Below are 15883 nucleotides of genomic sequence, written 5' to 3'. Positions count from 1 at the left end.
GGTCCAGAACAGTAATGCCTGCATTGATATTTAAAGAGCCCCTCTACTAAACTGAATTTAATTCCTAGATTAGTACACCAGCACTGCCCAAGTGATGGTTTAGTGCACAAAATTAAGGCATGTATTCTCCTGCCACCATCCCCAGTAATCTGAGAAATCATTACATTAGGTAAGACTACAGGAACACAGTAGTTATGCTCGAAGTGGACATTTTAAAATAGATCCCCCTGATTGCAAAAAAACTTACAGCAAACCTAAAGAATTAAAAGACTCAATTTGCTCCTGTAAACAAGTCTCATGTTTTGCTTTATGAACTTTCTAGCACATACACTTTCTATCATTTTGGTATCTGTAATGATGAGTTGTATGATCATTTTTCCCATGACTAATTTGTGGATCAACAGTAATTAGGACCTTCATGCAACAAAATGTAACAAGAGAAAGATTAACACTCACTACCGTCTTTCATCAACCACTGCCTCCTGGAAAACACTGGGCCTAAGTTTCAGCCAGTCCATTGAAACCTTCACAGCAGGAAGAGGATATGCAGCCCCAGAGTCCTCCTGGTAGTCATTTTGTAAAGGACACTTGCACAGAACTCCAAGAAATGACACTAGAAACAGAGTGAGAGGAAAAAGCAAAAGAAAAAAACACTCCATTATGTGGGAATCATACTTCAAAGTTGACCAAATAACCTAATCAAAAATATCCACCCCATAAACCCCTATTCTAAGAGCTAGTTCTTTAGAACAAGGCAGCCCAGCTACCTCATCTTAAACAATCCACCAACAGATCACAACACAGGGCTTCTTAATAGTTTTCAATTAGGCAGCAAAATCTTGATGTTTGTATCTCTTCAACTGTCATGGCAAGTCATTTTGGCAAGTTAAAAAAATCAGCTGAGACAAGCCCAGTGCAAAACAGTCACTCACCTATTTATCAGAAATTACCAACTCAGCTACCTACCTGCACTTTATTCACTTCAACCAGCAGGCACACAAATGCACTGGAGCTCTGCAGGCAGGCACCCAGCCCAGACCCCTTAGAGCACAGAAGCTGAGAAAGAGTAACGACACCCATGGACCATGGTGCCTTCAGAATCAACTCCAGGCTGGAATTTGGAGAAATCCAGCTATTCAGAAATTTAGGTGTTGACAAACAAGGCCAAGCTGACAACAGCCTCAATCAAGTTAAGCAAATCAGCAGTATGTGTCTAGAATCAAAAATGCTCTGCACTCTCACTTATCTCCTGGTTGATATTACCAAAGGTTAACAAGTAGCTGAGGTCCTGGTTGATTCAACTTCAACTGCAGTCCTGTTGAATCAGAACCAGTTCCATTCAAAGCAACTCCAACTGTACGCAGCCAACTGGGGAGCAGCCCCCAAGAGGGGTACTACTCACCGCCAAGCTGGATCCAGTTTTGCACCCAAGTTAAAATGCTCTCTCAGAACCAGGAAAATGATGCAGAGTTCTGTAAAGCTTCAAACAGAGTAAGTCCAGACACAGAAATCAAGTATTAGTCAGCACTGCTGACATTAATGATCCTGTGTGACCATCATCTCTCACAACTTTCTCCCTAATGTCTATTCTCAGCACTTACCTCAGACACCCATTAAGCTAGATCCTGACAGGAAATTACTAATGGATTCCACATTAAAATCAAGAGAACTACAAAAATCAATTAGCTCCCACACTTACTGAAGAGAGCCAGGAGCTGTGTCCAGCATAGCTGCTCATCCTGGCTGTAGCTGTGCTGCTCTGTTTCATTGCTGAAGTCTCGCAGGTGGTGCAGCTGGAACAGGTTGATCACAGTAATATGGACTAACTGCTGAGAGTTGAAGGCCTTCTGGAACAACAACCTCTGCAACAAAGACACAGGGTGCATATATTTTTAGATGGCAAAGCACATGCTTGAAAGGATTGGTAGTTGCTCCTTCACTGCTTAACTAATGTTTCTGCTCTTATACAACATTCATTCTGGATTTTATTTTCAAGTTGTTCCTCCCAGCACAGGACTGGGCTTTCCAGGAGGACCCCACTATTAAGCACAAGGTTTTTGCTTGTACACCAGCTCAGACACACAACAAATCAACATCCCCTTTGCATATGGTTCTCCTCCACAGCAAGTGCAACTTGGAATGTGCACTGACAAGCGCTGCAAAAGCCCATAGGTCCACTGGGTTTGTCTGCCTTTCAAAGAACCAGCATGGAGAATGTGATATTTTAAAAAAAAACAACCCAGGAAAATTTAACTACTGCATGGTTATGCATTAAAAACTAATTCCACACCTGATTTCATGGGTCACGGAATGCCTCAGTGGACTAAAATAGAGAGAGCTATTTACAAATGTTTTTCAGCAACTATGCTAGAAAAGACACCTTTCTCAAGACAGGAAAAGAGACTAGACTTCAAGGCTTTTTGTGGGAAAAAAAGGAGCTACCCTAAATCTCAGCCAACATATCTTCAGACACATAAGAATCAGGTGGATTAACTAGTATAACCATCAGGAAAAGGTTTAAGCTCCACATTCACCCTTGACTCTCTCATTTAGGGCATGAAGCACTGTACAGCTGGTCACTGAGACTGACAGAGCTGCTAGCAGCAGCACCCAGGGCCTGACTGAAATGCTCCCAACCCTGCAATTGCTCTCCTCAGAGTTAAAATGAGCCACAAAGCTAAACTGATTTACTACCATAGAGCCAACTTCACAACCACATTCAACTTGAAGCCAGAAGAATTGCTCTCTGATAAATTAGGCCTTATGTTGCATAAAACAATCAAAAAAAGGTAATCTAAGCAACAAAACAAGGCTCAATTAGCTGTTTTAACACTCTGGAACAGTCCAGAAAATACTGTTCTACATGCCTGAGCAATATTCATCATTATTGATTAAAAGCTCTCTGAAACAACATAAACTGCCAGGGCTGGAGCAGCCAATTCATAGGAAATGCTGTGGATTTTAAAATTTATTTTAAAGACAGTGTGAACCTAGGTGTAGCAGCACAATTCAAGACAAAAATGTGTAAAATGACTGTAAAGAACGTTTGTGATTTTATACTGCTCAGACCATATTCCCCTTCCCTATTTTTGAAAGGCATCCACTGCTCTGCTGAATGCTGCATCTCCCCCTCGAATCCACGGGGATAGAACTCTAGAGCTGAACACACCCATCCTCTCTAGTGCTTTTCCACAAATTAGGAAGCTGAAGCAGAACAGTTACCAAAAGGCATTTACCAATTAACACGATGTCCTATCTGAAACTGCACTACTTTGCATAAATACCTTACAAAACTCTTTTGTTTTGATCTTGGCTGTACTGTCCAACATAATGAGCTGGGTATGTAATCAATAGGACTCCTGGATTTTCCATGGAAAACGTGTAAGTAAGGTTGTATGGGACACTTTTCAAGGGCAAACTGTTAACAGGAGAGGCAAGTTTTCCAAGGCAGATTAAAAGCAGTCCTAATAACCACTGGGAGTGAATGAAAGCCACCCAAAAAATGAAGCTCGCTAAATTCTTCAGGCCACCAAGCCAAGACTTCATAGATTAATCATGTCCTTTTCACAGGTATCCAAGAATTATTCAGGTTAAAGAGCAGAGAATCAACAGTGGTCACTGATTTCTCCTGTATCTCCACCAACAACGGACCATGTGTCAAATGGGAAAAATCCACAATCTTGGCAGAAATTACTAAAACTATCCCAAGTTAGCAATGCAAACCTCCCCTAACTGGCTACTTGTGCTTCCTATATTTTATCACGTGAAAGAATTATTACTGGACTGTAATTTGTGAACTCAGCTGCTAAAAATATTCTCCTCAATATACTAATTAATATGTTTTTAGAACTAACCTTGAACTGTTCTTCCAGCTTTTCTCGAAGAGGGCTCAGCTTCTCCAAGCTCTTACTCAGGTACACATGGCCATGAAATTTAATAAATGCCTTGATGAAGTCAGACACGCTCCATCGAGTCTTCACCTCATCACGACTGCATTTAGAATAGAAATACCTGATTCAGTCTTTGGAATTACACACAGCTGCACATAACACTACAGAATTACTCCAACATGAAGGAGGAATGTCCTGCAAAGCTACTTTTTGTGTTGGCAATATGCTTATTTTCTGCATTCACTGATCACAGTCAGGAGCATCACAAACTATTCTTTGTTCAATGTTCAATACACTTGTGAAGATGCTTTGACTGGACAAGGGTTGAGGGATTTCTGTTTCTACTGCCAAATATGAATAACTTCTAGCAAGGCAGGTACTTTTAGAAGAAATATCTTCCAACTTACCTGAGTGGCAATAATTTACTTAGTCTCACCTTTCCAGTGCTTTAGAAAGTGCTTTTTGTAGATTAGTGGAGGCAGCTGGGAAAGGAAACTTCACAGCAATGCTTCTGCAGTAGTAGAAAATTGTGGTCAAGTGGTCTCCTTTGGAGGAAGCTAGGATAGCCAACTGATTATAAGGCTGACCTAAGGGAGAAAAAGGCAAGCTGTCCAACAAGTTGTCCTGGGGGCAAACATGCTAGATTTCAGAGTACATGTGGTCACTTGGAAAGGGAGCATAAAGCCCTCAATTCTTTGACAGACTGAAGTGGCTCAGATGCATCTGCTGACTCTTCCACCCCAGCCTCAGATCTGTACCATTTCAGTGAAAAAACTTTTAAACTTCTAAATGTGTGGTACATCAGCTGTTTGGGGTCTTTTTGTGGGTTTTGTTTGTTTGCTTGTGTTGCTTTTTTTGTTGTTGTTGTTGGTTTGGTTTTTGTTTTGGGTTTTGGTCTTTTTGTTTGTTTTTGTTTGGTTGGGGTTTTTGGTTGCCTTTTTTTATTTACTTTGGATGGAGAAGGAGTGGGCATGGGGGGGTGTCTCATTTTGTCTGCTTCTTTGTTTCAGGGGTTTGAGTTTTGGTTTTGTTTAGTTAGAATGCAACTGGCTAAAAAATTGAATTACTGGTTTCAGCAGCCTTGCTCAAAAGTGACTTATCCTCCAATCACTATCCCTACATTTTGGGCCACTGGAAGACAATAGCTAAAAAGCTAGTTTCCTACAGAGTTCATTAACTCCCATCAGAAACTATAAATTGGCATGGGAATAAACAATAAAAGAAAAAAAAAACAATGCTAGTATAACACAAATTTTCATTAATAGTACTTCATAATGTATGAATGTAACAGTAGTGAAGCCTTGGAGTAAAGCTGTGTATTACCTTCCTTTTTTCTAAACCTGCACAAAAGGAAGCAGCACAGATCATGCAAATAACCATTATCTAAATGATTTACTGACACGTGAGGCTTTGTTGTATAGTTGCGGACAATCTAGAGAGGGATATTTATATAAAAGCCCATGTTTTCAACTGCCACAGAAGAAAACAATACCCCAAATCTTCCTTTGGAATTATGAATTGAAAAGGTATCCCAGACTCACCATTAGAAGGGACAAGCTGAGCTGCATGTCTATAGTAAGACTCGGCCTGGCTGGTCTGATTCCTATAGCGAGCTAAGAAAACAACAAAAACACCCAAGTTGAGGCACAAAATTCCAGTCCCCTGCAATTATTTTCATAAAATGCAATTTACCTGAAGAGCATTTCACTAGTATTTCAGAAATAAGCATCAGAAGAATGTGAAATTACACAAAACAGCACAAAGATATGACACTTTCAATTCTGATGTGGCTGTTTTGCCTCAGACCTAAGACTGTCTTATGGACCACAGTGCCAAGAACACGACATACAGAGACCTAAAGACTTTTTTCATCCCTCTTTGCACAATCACCAACTAGATCTATTTTTATATTGCTCAAAAAGCAACTGTGGATTCCTGTGAAAAGAGAACTTTCTGCAACACAAAGATTTACTCAAATCAAGAAAGAAATAATCCTGTTGAACTTAATCTTAAAAAGAAACCTCATTTATGAAAGACTAGATTCCTAACTGGTGCCCTTGTATATAAGATATTAGTGCTCTGGAATGGAGAAGTATGGCAGCCTGCTGCAAGGACCACAGGCACAATCAGCAACGAGCCACTAAAGCAGAGCACACTTACTCCAACTGTGATACATGCAGATCCCTCTCCAGAAGCTGAACACGAACAGAACTCCATGTCCCAGCCCCTTCCTTCTGAAACTCACCAATATCTCCCAGGTGGACAAGGCAGTGCTGGCAGATGTAGGAGCAGGAGCTGGACTGTGGCTTCACAATGGCGCTGGTGTGCGTCTGTTTATTGCTAATGATCCCCAGCTGGGAAGACTTCACACGGCACGGCAGGTCTACATTAAAAACTGTGCACAATTCCTGTAGTAACTGCAAAAATGGCCTGGGTCAGTAGCAGCTCCAGACAGGCATTGGAAAGGCAGCAAAACAAGTCACAAAACGAACAGAGTGCCTCTCAGAGGTGTGTGCTCGCCACAGATGAGCCAAACATATTTGAGGTGAACAAGCTCAAGTTACTGAAAGTGAGACTTGAAAATACATTCTCCATATGGAATTCATTGAGTTCCATTTTGTCCACTGTGTTCATCTGCCCAGTAAGAAAGAGCTCTTCATCCCAAACCAGTAAGTAACTCAATCCTCATGTATTTAAATCACCAATGATTTATCAGTGGAGACTCACTATGGGAGGTCTACAGGTATAGTTGGGGTTTATGCTTTTGCTTTGTCTTTTTGGTTTCTTCAGTAGGACACTCAAGAAGAACACTGGGTTTTATACCTTCAAGTGACACTAATCTCCAAAAATATTAGAAAGGAACATCTCTCATCCTTCAAACCAGCTGGTTCCAACATAAGAAACTGCACTATCCCAACTTATAATTTAGAAAGAAGCTGGAACATAACCAAGTTTGTATGCAACACAAGGCAATACTAACAGTTCAGTATCTGAGATGTCAGCAAATATTTATGCTAAGCCAACACAGACTCTTTCAAGAAACAAGGCATCAGCTACTTGATCAAATATTTCAAAAGCTGATTGAAAGACGCCTCAACTCTGCCATTCTCATTAGTGCTTTTGAAGCTTTTCCTAATGGACTCCAGCAAATACTCTCTAAAGTAACAGCAACCAGAGCGTGAAGAGTGTTTGTTGGACTTGGTTCTAGGGTAAAAAATTCAGGTAAGAAGTGACAGACTTTCTCCCAGCTGGGAACATGCTCAGCCTCCAAATAAAACAGACCTGCAGGAGGGTTGCACTTCCAGACAAAGGCACAGAGAAAGCCAATGCCTGACAACGACACATATTCTGTCAGCAAGATGTGACATGATGCTATTGCTTGCTGCAGAAAGAGGTTTGTGTTACACCTCACACCCCTTTGGCTCTGTCTTTAGACAGTAAACAAAAAATCATCAAACAAATGGATCTCACAAATGAAAGCTGGATAAAAGAGAGCATCTTGACATCTTCAAAGATGCTAAATTAATAAAATTCATTCTTTTGTTCAAAGATGCCACTTGTGGAGGACTCACAGCTGGAGAACAGGTACCTTAGCTGAGCCAAGGCTTTAGACTCTAAATGTAACTAACATCACAGCAAACAGAGAAAGATGACCCAGTCTGTAGTGTCAAACTCAGAAAGAGTAAAATTCCCTGATCCACTGCAGGAAAGAACAAGGCTTTTGCAAGACAAACAGTGTAGAGGTAGAACACCCTTGGCAACCATGACAGCCTGTGAAACTGTGGCTACTTCCACAAGCAGCTTTACAAAGAAACAATGCTGAAAGGGAAAAAGGGGAAGCCACAGGCTACTCTGGGGTTGGCATTGCAGATGTCTGGAATCCATCTAGGAAATGATACCGTATGAATGACCTACTGTGCGTGCTGTAAGCTGAAGACAGTGTAAATTAGCCATGACAAAGTTTACTCTGAACACAGAGGAGATTCAGCAACCACCATGTTGTTGAAACAGACACCAAATGAGGGGGAAAAAGGAATGAAAGGCAAGTTATCTTTACTAAGGCCATCATCATACACTGACTCTTATTCTCCATAATTTAAATCTAATGAAATCTAACATAGGAGAGATTATAGGCAAAAATATGTCAGTAAGAAATGAGTATATTAATAGGAATCACACTCCTTTGGCAATTAACTGAAAACCTTGCAAAAGATGCTTGGTCCAAGAGCACTCAACAATATAGGTTTGCTTTAGGGGAAGAAAAGTTCTTAGAAGTGAACTAATTGTTCTAATTGTTAAAATAGACTTACACCTCAATGCTCATCATAAGTGTTGTTAGGAGTCACAAGGAAGGGGAAAAGAACAAAACATCAGGCTATCACACACATCCTGTGCATCTGTGTTTGCTGCACATATTTCTATTCCTGAGGAACTTAATCCAAGACCAAACTGATTATCCTTGCTTATCCTTCACTATACAGCAAATGAAAAGGAATGAAGGCAATGGCCCACAAACACATACATAGGAATGAGAAGCCAAATGGGAACTTTTAGAGAAAGAGCACAAAAAAAGTACTAAGAGTACGTCAACTAACTCATTTGCTGGGCTTGAGGGGTTTTTTTGCGTCATCATTTCTGTAAGATGTTACAATTAAAAGACAAAATTCACCCACAGCTCACTGCAGAGACAGAGTAAATGGCTTTAAGAGGGACTGGAGAGCCAGTGAAGGCTACACCTTTAATAGTTAAGAGGATTCACACAGGCGGTAGTTCAAGAAGGCAACAGATGCACAGTGAGAAGGCAAGAGACAGTGCAAAGAAGTATCATTCTACCCTTTCCTGCTGCTTTATGATTGCTCTGAGCAGGCACAGCAGAGCACAGTCAAAATGCACCCTGATCTTACCCAAAACAGTGGGGTTTAGGCATTAAAGCAGATTCTAATAAAAAGGAACCTAAACTGCACCAAAATAACTACCAGATGCACAGAAGTTTCAGCTCAAGAGTGATCAAAATAAAGCCCATCACCAGATGTCTGTCTCTCAGCAGACATCTCCTGCTGAGAGCACCACTGTTAGCAAGGTGCACTGCTCAATCCAATACAGCAACAGTTTCCTAAGCTAAGGGCAAAGAACAGATTCTAGCCACCTAAAACTGATCCTTTACCCATCCCCTACTTTGTGCAACTCACCTGTGTGTAGAAGCCACTAGCTGCCTCTAAAAACAGAGAAAGGTTCGCCTGAACTTCGCTCCGATTCGGATTTGCTCTGTTTTTCGCCTGACCCTGGAGTGTTGTGATCTGATTTTTAAAGGCATGATTCCAACTGAAAATAAAAGAAGCATTTATTCTTTTTAATTTGGAAGTGTCTTATGCATATGGCATAAATAACAGGAAAGAACTGTTTAATTACATAGCATCAGACATGAAGAATATTCAAATTCAGGCAACATTCAGAGAACAAATGTCAAATATGGAATAATCACCTTTTCTCACCTCTTATATTTAGGGAAACAGATCCTCATATATATAGCTAACATATATGTATATATATATGTATATGGCTAATGCTAACATCATTAATGTTTGCTTGCAATTGTTCTATTTTAAGCAGCATAGAAATCTCTCCAAAAATAAGATCTGGGGTACAGAAATGAGGGTTAAAAATCATTCAGCAACTGGAAGCATGGAGAGGAGAACTCAGCCAGCCTACTCATCTGGTTTCCCTCAATGCTGAAAGAACCATATGCTTCTGTTAACTAAACTTATTACAACCCAAGCATGCACCTTAAATAACAGGGAATGGATTCAGGGCATGGAGAAAACCCAGCTGCATCTTCCCCCGATTTGTAAGGCGTCATGAGCACCTCATTTAATTAACTCCATAAGCAACCCTGATTATTCCTCCCTCTGCCCAGCTCTACCTCACAGGGCTTAAAACACTGGTCCTTCAGCAGCTATTCATCTCCTGTTAGACCTTGCTCAAAGCTCCAGGTGATTACATCAGGCAAATTTCCTCCCTTCAGGAAAACGCAGACTTCAGCCCTGCCCTGAGAGCAGAGCAGACTGGTGCTCTTTAGCTTCTCCACCTCCATCTGGCTCTCCAAAACTCAGTCCTGCATGACACGGCTGCCTCTGAACTGTCAGAGGTAAAACACTAACCTACTGAATGTTCTCTATCAGCTCTGCAGTGCATTCTCATGTTTCACCCACAGCACAGCTCTCATTTTAAAGGAAATAAGACAACCATTCCATAGGACACAATTGCTTTTCTGGAAGACTCAGGGTTTCCTGCTCCCCAGCCCAGATCACATACATACACACAAATTCAATGAATTACTTACAGGTCCTGCTCCACTTTTTTATCTAAAGCGTATTCCAAATCAGTCACTAGCATTTTTTGATATAAGTCCTGTAGAGCCTGTCTGGATGTCCAGACTTCTGCTGGACCCAGCTTTGAATCTGAGAAACAAGAAAGAAAGACAAACAAAGACACAAATTTATGGAGTTGATCTGATTTTTCACTCATCTACCAAATGAAAGAATAGAGCTCAGTGTAAGATACACACCACCAAACACCTGCTTATATCAGTTTCCTCACAATAGTGAAATACAAGAACTACAGAGGGGTTGAGGACTGAGTGCTCACTGCTTAACTGATGAGTCTTCTACAACACCAGAACTAGATTTGAACAAAGTTAGCAGCTGGCAACTTAAAAAACAAAACAGGTAGGAAGACGTGGTTCTCCATAAGTTCTTAAACAGCAGAATTTCTTACCACTGTGGGCAAGTACTGCTGCATGCCTGCCATCTCCTAATCTTCAGTAGTCATCTGCTCTCCATCCCAGAGGGTGAGTGCAAACACCACTCCCTGCTATTGAGTTACAGAGTCCAACTTCCCATGGCTTCTACAACCACCTGGGCTGGGGCTGAAGGAGCACAAGGGATGGGCCTCACCCCAGGGAAACCATCCTGATGCTGATGATGGGGCCACTCCCGTTGGGTTAGGTGGATCCAGGTGCTTTAATAGTCCTATGGGGATTACACCAGCCCGCTACTTTCATTGCACCCAGGTGGAAAGCACAGCTGAGCAAAGGTTCATGAGGGAAGCTACTTTTACTGCAGAGCTGATTCATTAATATAAACCATTTGATTTTCCATTAATATATATAGCTTAAATCACAGCTCACAGCATTTCACTGCATCTAGGGCTGCACGTCACAACACATGGTAGTGCTCAGATCAGCATTTCCTCAGCCAGGTTCCTTAAAACCACCCAAATCCTGGCTAATCCCAAGTACAGCAGCTCCTGTGCTAGTCTGGGCAGGAGTCTCAGAGAGCAGAGACATGACCTTCATATCCAAATGTCTAGAACATCCAAAGTCAACTTCAAAAATATTTGTTAGGTACAGGCAAAAGGGACACAGTTGTTATAATACTATTTATATATTTATATACAGAGGACAAGCCTTTAACTTTACAGAAAATTCTTAGGAATAATACACAAAAGGAAAATAAAATCAGGAATCAAATATTATTAATAAGCTAGATCAACTGTATAATAAAGGCAATTACCTGTCATGTCAGCCTTCAGGACTTCTGCCTGCCTGTAAGAAAGCAATATGACAATAAATTAGAAACAGAAAGATCAAAGTAACTAAACTATGCCAAAGTACATTCATGCAATGGTGAATCTGCTTACAATTCACTCTGCTCTAATTCACCCCATGCAGGATTTGAGCTACTGTTTTTAGTGACTGCTTTTAGTTCATAACAATAGTCAATTGTTCACTTTTCCCTGCTTATGCCTCTTCCTGAACAAATAAAAACCAATAATGCTTACATTATGGTTTGTATTTTAAGCTTTATGTGGCAGCAGTGTCCTGCCAACAGTAGTGATAATTGCCTGGGAACTTAATATCAACTCTAAGTTGTCACAAGTGGAAAGTAGGAGCCAATGGAGTCAGAGAAACAAACTCTCATCAGTGTCTGTCAGCACCTCAGTACAGCCCTTCTGTGCCCCATACTGCACAAGTTTTTGTAGGAGAAGGGATAAGACTATGGCTTCCCCAATTACCTCTCATCCTTGAACTGCATCCCTAAAGTAATGCTTTGATCAGGTTTCCAAGGGAAAAAAAAAAAAAAACACAACACACACAGAAAGAATGGCAACTACAGGTGACTACCTACAGTTCCTGCACTGAGCATCCTCTGCAAACCCCAACAGCTTCCCAAAAAGACGAACACTGGGGCAGTCCTCAATAAATAAATATTTCTGAACGGTCAGTGTCTGGCTGAAGCAGGCAATGGAGGTGCTACAGTTAAGCACTGTGTCAGCAGTATGTAAAGCTTCAAGGAGCACCCTGCTGGCCTATCTGATGGACACAATTAACCCAGGGCTGGGTTTGGATGAGACATGTCCCTCTGCTCCTGATGCACTCAGGTGGTGAAGTAGATTTGGAGAGTGCAAGCTTTCCACACTGGACATGGAATCCTCCCAGCATATGAAATGCTCCCTTCACCTGCCTCAGAAAAAACCTAAAAACAAACACAGTTCGAAGACACACTGTGCCTAACATGAATGTCAGGTGCCAGCTTGGAAAAGAATGGAGAGCCAGGAGAAAGCACCACCTAATCCCTAAAGGGGCTGTAGAAATCAGCATTTACATTCTCTCACCAATGTGAAGTTGTGGTGACCGTGAACAGTTTATCAGTTTGTTCTGGGATCTACCTACTGGCCACAAATTACAGGGAAGGCTTTGAGATCCACATGAGAATTAAAAAGGTGTCAGAAGAGGTTATATATTAAGAACATGTAAATTGGTAAGTCCCTTTGCAAAATTTCTGTTTATTAAATGCATTATCTATAACAGCTCACCATAGCCACCTCTTCCAAGAAGTAATGGGATGCCCCAAGAGCTTTAACTGTCAAGAACAAAAGTCAAGAACATCTTAACTGATATGAGAAGTGAACCCGTACATTCCTCCCCTGATCCAAATTTAATGCCTTTAAGACAACTTCTTTCAGCTTATTTATGTCAAAAAGGTGTTAATGTGCTTTTTTTAACTCCTAAAAGCAGGGAACACTGAAAGAAGATATAAAGACAAGCAATGTACATTTTAGCTACTGTATCAGGAGAAAGCTGAAAGCCCAAGAAACAGTTCTTCCTCATTCACACAGAGGTAACAAGAGGCACCTAAATGATGGCTGTGTGTGGCTGCAGCCAGCAGGATGGGAATGAGCAGATGCTGCCCCCAGGGAGCCAAGAGACAAGGAGGGACAGCAATCTCCTGTGCAGGCTGTGCTGCAGCAGCCCCTGCACTGCTGACCTGCAAGTCTGCTCAGGAACAGAGCTGAGCCAGGGCTGTGGTGCTGGGACTTGGCAGCCAGCGATGCCACTGCTCCCAAGGAAAAGCTGACTTGCTCAGGTGCTGGAATCTCGCTTTTCTGAACAGCCAGCCAAGTTCCTACAGTCTGGCTCACGCTTCAAACATCCTCCAGTGCTGTGAAGTCTCCCCTGAGCTGAGAACACAATCTGTGCTGCCAAAGCCACAAATGCCAAGAGGCTCAGCCCCAGCAGGACACACAGGACTGCACCCACAGACACGAGCCCAGAATTCTCTTCCAGGCACAAAGGCTCTGCCCTTTAAAAGGCAAGAACTGCTCCTCTGGAAATTACTTCTGCAGAACTACCTTCCAATAAGTATAATCTTTAAAAGGGGAAATGTAAAAGCACTTTTTTCCCCCCAGAAGCTTGCCCTACTGCTGCCTAGGGAATTCTGGTGAAGAGAGCCTCAGCCTTTACATCAGTGCAACTGCTGACAGACTCTCTGTAAATGCAGATTTAATCATATGGCTAGATCCGAGCTTCTACCAAAAAGACTTATTTAAAAACACTTTATTGTGGAAGAGAAGACTCATGGTCTCACAGAACAAGAGACTTAAGCACCAATCGTTTCACTGACCATAACACAGACTGCCTTGTATAATTTATAAAATTGCAACAAACAATACTGAAGAGGTTGTCACTGTAATTTTTAATAAAATGTATAGAAATTATTTCAATGCTTTCTAGATGCCAAATAAATTAGGAGAGTCAACCTAACATTAGTATGCTGATTCTCATTTCCACCTAGGAACAATTTGTTTCAAATAGCAGCTTCAAAACTAAAAAAACAGTAGTTAGGATTGTCTCTCGAGGTTCTAAAGGTATAAGATAAATAAAAATTTAAGTCTCCACAGAAGAAAAAATAAACCTTTCTTCTCTTACGAACCTGAGAGTATGTATATATCTGTTTTGCTGGAACTCAGAGGCTACATTTAATCTGGAATGAATCACTGGACTTAGTAAAGGAAGACAAGAAAGACATGTTTACACATTTCATTTTCCCTCTTCCAAGTTTTCCCAAAGCAGAATAAGAAAACAAGTTGTTTCCCTTAAGCTGGTAAGCAGTACAGAAAGAAAATCCTGAAAATATTGGAATGTCTCTCCCATATATATTTCAAAGTGTTTACCCCATCACACTGAAAGATACATCAAAAGATCATGCAGTCGCACCTAGGCTTTAACACTAGAGTAAGTTTGCTTAATTTGATGTTAAAATCGTGTAAGAAAAGATCATACAGCCTCTTTGGTTAACTATTCTATTCAAGTTTTCCTCTTGTTGCCATCTGACTTTCAACTCTATTTGCATATCACTGAACAAATGGATCTATTTTACCATTGTCCCCAAAAGAACTCATTTCTGTTCCAATATCTGTCTACAGTTCTGCTATAATTCAAAGCAATCAATCACAAATTTTCAGTTCTGCATGCACCACCCTGCATCTCTAATAGGGCCATATCCATTCTACACAAGCAGGGGTCTGCTAACAAGCTCCATTATCAAGCACAGATAAGCCAATGAAATTAAGCCCAACTTCTAAAATCAGCAGTTTTGTGTTCCTCAGCTAACATCCTCTATTTCTGGAAGTCAAGCCTCACTTACACCACACCTCTCTCACTTTCACAGTGAGGATCTGCCAGGCATGATCTGCTGTGGCATGACAAATTCTACAGCAAACATGGAAAACCCCAGACCTCACAAAGCCAACAGGAACACAACACTGCTTTCACCCTTCCTGAAGGGGAACTCCACCCGGTTTTCCCCTGACAGCCTTAAGCATCAGCAGCTGTATCAGTTCCCTCATCAAATCACAGTAACACAACCCCTGATAAGGAATTGAGGATTTACATGACTAAAATGGGCAATGAATCCAGGCAGCTGGGCTTAAAAAAGCCATCAGAATCCAATCACATTACTAAAAACTAAAAAACACTAAGTGGTCAGGAGTTTCACTCCAAGCAGAAATTCATATTCCTGCGGTTCTCCTTCCTGGAGGTGTGTGAAAAAAATGTATCATAATGAAAAGCATCTGCACCCTAATGTGCCTTAGAGGAGGTGGCTGATCTCAAGACTCATCAAGGGCACTGCTAGAAAGCTTTTACTCTTCTGAAAGGAAACAGAAAAATACAGAGAATATATAGAATAAATGTGGGAAATGATTCATTTTGGGTAGAAAAGGTAAATTTTCTATACTAGCATACTAAAAGTCAAATACACTTAATATTTTAATTTCATAATTTCAATATTTGGCAAGGCTCACACCAGAAGGAACTTCAACGCAACAACCTGTCATTTTAGATTTTCCTCAAAATAACAGTTATCTTCAGCAAAGATATAATGGTTTTAATACTCAGTGGGGCTTTTTTCTTTAGCAGTCTCACATACCTTTTCCTGAAAGGGCAAATGGATGGAATCAGGATTTTGCAGGGGTATATAGCATCCAACAAAGATTTTACTTATTCATTTGTGTACAGACTGTACTTACTTGTACATCAGACATGTACTGTTAAACAACTTTAACAGCTTTACCTCTATTGAACAAGTTCTTATTGTTCCAAACTTTCAAGTGTTGCCACCTAATTTAAATGACCATAGCTTGCACAAAGTTCC

General features: G+C 41.0%; 1 protein-coding gene across 8 annotated transcripts in view; it reads right to left on the bottom strand.

Moving 5' to 3' along the window:
- Nucleotides 1-15883, bottom strand: part of SMG7 (SMG7 nonsense mediated mRNA decay factor) — a 49992-nt gene that overhangs the window by 18926 nt on the left and 15183 nt on the right. For all 8 annotated transcript variants that reach the window (XM_021525113.3, XM_021525109.3, XM_021525112.3 and 5 more), the window contains 9 exons: nt 11462-11493; nt 10231-10348; nt 9080-9212; nt 6136-6307; nt 5432-5503; nt 4327-4477; nt 3855-3990; nt 1700-1862; nt 457-613 (listed from right to left, as the gene is read on the bottom strand). In XM_021525113.3, the coding sequence (XP_021380788.1) occupies nt 457-613; nt 1700-1862; nt 3855-3990; nt 4327-4477; nt 5432-5503; nt 6136-6307; nt 9080-9212; nt 10231-10348; nt 11462-11493 (1134 nt within the window). The remainder of the gene's footprint in view (nt 1-456; nt 614-1699; nt 1863-3854; nt 3991-4326; nt 4478-5431; nt 5504-6135; nt 6308-9079; nt 9213-10230; nt 10349-11461; nt 11494-15883) is intronic.

This window comes from Lonchura striata, chromosome 8 (genome assembly GCF_050655825.1).
Source record: "Lonchura striata isolate lonStrDom1 chromosome 8, ASM5065582v1, whole genome shotgun sequence".
In the NCBI taxonomy this organism is placed as follows: Eukaryota; Metazoa; Chordata; class Aves; order Passeriformes; family Estrildidae; genus Lonchura; species Lonchura striata.
Note: the sequence above shows the minus strand (reverse complement) of the source record. Positions and strands in the feature narration are given on the sequence as shown.